The sequence below is a fragment of the Otolemur garnettii genome, unplaced genomic scaffold (genome assembly GCF_000181295.1).
Source record: "Otolemur garnettii isolate 467f Iridium unplaced genomic scaffold, OtoGar3 scaffold00155, whole genome shotgun sequence".
Taxonomy (NCBI): Eukaryota; Metazoa; Chordata; class Mammalia; order Primates; family Galagidae; genus Otolemur; species Otolemur garnettii.
In genome coordinates, this window is record NW_003852550.1 from 395,938 (window position 1) to 400,709 (window position 4,772).

At 34.0% G+C, this 4,772-nt stretch overlaps 1 protein-coding gene across 1 annotated transcript in view; it reads left to right on the plus strand.

Annotated features, from left to right (window-relative positions):
* The window catches only part of CUNHXorf57 (chromosome unknown CXorf57 homolog), a 92,573-nt gene that overhangs the window by 15,881 nt on the left and 71,920 nt on the right, over positions 1 to 4,772 (plus strand). Inside the window, exon 4 of the mRNA XM_023519073.1 lies at positions 4,084 to 4,090. Within this exon, the coding sequence (XP_023374841.1) occupies positions 4,084 to 4,090 (7 nt within the window). The remainder of the gene's footprint in view (positions 1 to 4,083; positions 4,091 to 4,772) is intronic.

The window sequence follows — 4,772 nt, forward strand, 5'->3', positions numbered from 1 at the left end:
GTGTTTTATATTATTTTTGTTAATTTTATAATGTTAAACTTTAATAATAACAAATAATTGTTGAGAACTGATTATCGAGAACTGCTTATCAAAGTTTACACTGTTGTCAGGCCCCGCCCCGCCAATGGTGTCCCGCTTTACCAATGTTAAAATCTGGTCACCTTACATTAGAGAGAAAGTGGTAGCCATATATACCCTTTTATCCCTAAACACCTAAATAATACTTTAATGTATATTTTATAATAATAATGATATTCTATTATATGATCACAGTACAGTTACCTAAATCAGGAATTTTTGTTTTGTTTTGTTTTTTGAGACAGCTCCCAGTTGTCGCCCTGGGTAGAGTGCTGTGGCATCACAGCTCACAGCACCCTCCAACTCCTGGGCTTAAGCAATTCTCTTGCTTCAGCCTTTCAAGCATATGGGACTATAGGCACCCTCCACAACACCTGGCTATTTTTTGGTTGCAGCCATCATTGTCGTTTGGCAGGCCCAGGCTGGATTCAAACCCACCAGCTCTGGTATATATGGCTGGTGCCTTAACCTCTTGAGCCACAGGCACTAAGCCTAAATCAGGGAATTTTAAATTGATACAATGCCAATAGCTCATGGACCTTTAGTTAAAATTCTAATTTTGCCTATTGTTATAATCTTTTTTTATTTTTTTTTTAATTTAAGAATATTACAAGAGTATACATGTTTTGGTTATGTAATTTGCTTTTGTACATTTTAAGTCCAAGTTATAAGTGTGCCCTTCACCCAGAAAATGTGCATTGTACCAATTAGCTGTGAATTTACCCAACCCTTCCCCCCCACCTACTTTATTTCTGTTGAGATTTACTTCCACTTGTGCACATAAGAGTTGATTGACTAATTCTGATTTATATTAAGTATCTGTGGTGTTTGCTTTTCCATTCTTACTGTACTTCACTTAGAACAATGGTCTTCAGTTCTATCCAGGATTTACAAAAGATAGTGGATCACCAATTTTTTATGGCTGAGTATACATATAACACCACATTTTATTAATCTACCCATGTATTGCAGGACACTTGTGTTGGTTGCACATCTTAGAGATTGTTAATTATGCTACTATAAACGTTCAAGTGAAGGTGTCCTTTTTTATAAAATGTCTTTTTTTCCTTTCGGTAAATACCTAGCAGTGAGATTGCTAGATCAAATGGGAGGTCTACTTTTAGTTCTTTGAGGTATCTCCATGTGCCTTCCTATCTTCCATAGATGTTATACTAGTTTGCTGTCCCTCCAAAAGTGTACAAGTGTTCTTTTCTCTCTGCATATACACCAGCATTTGTTGTTTTAGAATTTTTTTAAGTAATCTTTTTTTAAAATTTTTTTCATTTTAAATTAATATGAGGATACAAATTTGTAGGTTATATTATTCTCACTTCCATGGTAAAGTTCAAGTTGTAGTTGAGCCTTCACCCAGGGGGCCTGCTGAAACTCTCACATTGTGTACATTAGGTGAGATCTCACCAATTGCCCTTTCTTCTCCCTCCAGTCTCTCCTCCTTCCACCCTTCGCCCTCCTCTTCCCTCCCCCTCGATAGACTATATTTGTGTTTTATTGTTCGTGTGGATGTGCAATTGTTTATATATTGGTTTCATATTAGTAAATGTTTTAATTTGATCAGGTCCAATTGTTTATTTTTGTTATTGTTATGATTGCTTTTGGAATCTTCTTTATAAATTCTTTTCCTGGGCCAATATCTATGAGTTTTTCCAAAATTTTCTTCTAGAATTCTTATAGTTTCATGCATTAGGTTTAAGTCTTTTATATACATATCCATCATGAATTAATTTTTGTGAGTAGTGAAAGGTGAGGATCCTATTTCAGTCTTGTACATGTGGCTATCCAGTTTTCCCAGCTCCATTTATTGAATAGCGATTCTGTCCCCCAGTGTATGTTTTGTCTCCTTTGTCAAAGATCAAATGGGAATATGAGGACAGTTTTCTCTCTAAGTTTTCTGTTCTGATCATTGGTCTATATCTCTGGTGTTGTGCCAGTATCATGATGTTTTGATTCCAATAGAGCCTTATAGTGTAGCTTAGAGTCTGCTAAAGTGATGCCTCCTAAATTATTCTTATTACATAAAGTTGCATTGGCCATTTGGGGTCTTTTTGATTCTACTATATGAAGAATAGAGCTATTTTTTTTAGATCTGCAAAAATTGATGTTGGTATTTTAATGGGTATTGTGTTGAATCTATAAATCACTTTTGGCAATATTCATTTCTACAGTCTTGAAAGGGCTTTTCCTAATTATTATTGAAATCAAAGTTTTGACATTTTGACATCCCAAATATTTTAGGAGCATTAAAATTAATATAGTAAATGGTTGCTTTTAGATATAGATGTGATTTTTTTTCATTTTTAGTTTTCACAATTGTAGATTACATTACTTAACAACTTAAATTATTGTTTGGGGCTTGTAACTTTTTTTTTTTAATTCTGAACCTGAATATCTGTGTGTTCTAAATTACTCAGCTAATCCATTAGTTTAATTACTAAAAGAATGTTCAGATAACTGTAAGAGTTGTTAATTGTCTTCTTAAATATATATTTATGTAGTAAAACCTCATATGATTCTTTATTAAAAGATTAAGCATTTTGCTTTTACAACTGGAACTTTACCTTGGAAGTGAGAACAATGTAATCTAAAAATTTGTATCCTCATATTAATTTGGAATTTAAAGAAAAAAAGCTTAAGCATTTTATAGGAATTAGTCAGATTTTTTTTTTTTTTTTGAGACAGAGCCTCAAGCTGTCACCTTGGGTAGAATGCCGTGGCATCATGGCTCACAGCAACTTCCAACTCCTGGGCTCAAGCGAATCTCCTGCCTCCACCTCCCAAGTAGCTGGGACTACAGGGACCCGCCACAACGCCTGGCTATTTCATTGTTGTTTGGCGGGCCGGGCTGGATTTGAACCTGCACCCTTAGGTGTATGTGGCTGGCACCTTAACCACTTGAGCCACAGGCTCCGAGCCAATTAGTCAGATCTTGAGAAGTCATTTCCTAGATAGTTTGGTACACTTAGCCCATTGTCTTATTAGTCTTTGATATAGAAAGGTGAGAAATTCGACTGATAGAGATATTGTGACTTACTTGAGAAAAAAACAGTAAAAGTTGACAAGAGGAAGCTAATTCACATGTATTATTATGTCTACCAAATTATGAATTATATTCTCCAACCAGATATATCCAGGCGACAGAGTCCTTTAGTAAGAATTAAGACATTCTTTGTCAATAACAGATGAGATAAGTCACTTTGTTGATGACAAATACTAAATCATTAGCATGGTAGAAATCAAAATCTAGTTTTCCTGATACCTGGCCCAATGTTCTTTTTCCTAGATACATTGTTTTCTGGTATAAAGAGTGTTCATTTAAATCATAGTTTTTACATGGCCATGGATAACTCTAGAAATATATCTGGTACTAATAGCTGCTTCTAAACCTTAAAAACATTTGAAAAATACAGCAATAGATGGATGTAGTCAGTAGATAAGCAACCACTAAAAAACGTTAACACCAAAACTAAACCAAACACTACACTCCCTCTGTTATATAGAATTATAGGGCCAGACATTCATAGTTGAAACTCTCCATGATATGAGAAACTACGTATGATTTCAAGTAATTACAGGTATAGAAACTATTTTTTAAAATCATAGCCTTGATAAGAATATATTTTAAATGTACCTTTTAGTCTTCAAAATAGTTTACTTCTCATTAATGTTAACAGCTGTCTCTCTTTTCTCTTTTATAGCTTGGTAAGTAATAGGACTTTTTCTGTCTTTTTCACTGGTCAAGAAACTATTTCTATAAAGGGCCAGATAGTAAATATTTTAGGCTTTGGAAGCCATATAGTCTCTGTTGTAACTACTCAGCTCTGCCTTTGTAGAATGAGGCAGCTATATATAGTATGTAAATGAATGGATATGGCTATGGTCAATAAAATTTTATTTACAAACACAGGCAGCGACCTATATGTATGGTAGATCTCAACTCTGGATAGACATTAGAATTACTTGGGGATTCAGTAAGCTCCCATTTAACAGGTCCAATGTAAGAGTATATGGCACAGCTCCTGGGTGAAGGACTCAACTACAACTCAGACTTCACCTAACAAATGTAAATAATATAACCTAATCATATTAATCTGAAATAAAAAAGCATCACTTGAAGAGCTAGTTTTAAAAAGTCACTGGTACACCCCACCCTTAGTGACTCTGATTTAAGGACTCTGAGAAGGGGACTATGACGTGGCTTCACAACTCTTCAGCTGATTCTAAAGTATAGCCAGGGTTGAAAGCTATTAATGTATGATCTTTAAAAATTACCTATGTCAAATTGATTAGTGATATTTTTCCAGCTTTTTTCTTTATTTTTAATGGAAAAATAGTAATTGCATATTTTTATAAGATCCAATGCAATGTTTTGGTGTATATATACTTTGTAGAAAGATCCAATTGAGCTAATTACCATATCTATCATCTCATCAACTTACTATTTTTGCAGTGAGAACATTAAAATTTTATCTATTCCTTTAGCAGTTTTAAAATATACATTATTATTAATTATAGAAACCATGCAATGGAATAGATCCCTAAAACTTATTCCTCTGGAAACTTTGCTCCTTTTAATCAACATTTTACCTTTAACTATCCCTCCTCCCCAGCCTGTGGTAACCACCTTTCAACTCTGTTTCTTTGAGATCAACTTTTTTTTTTTAGATTCTTGAAGACAG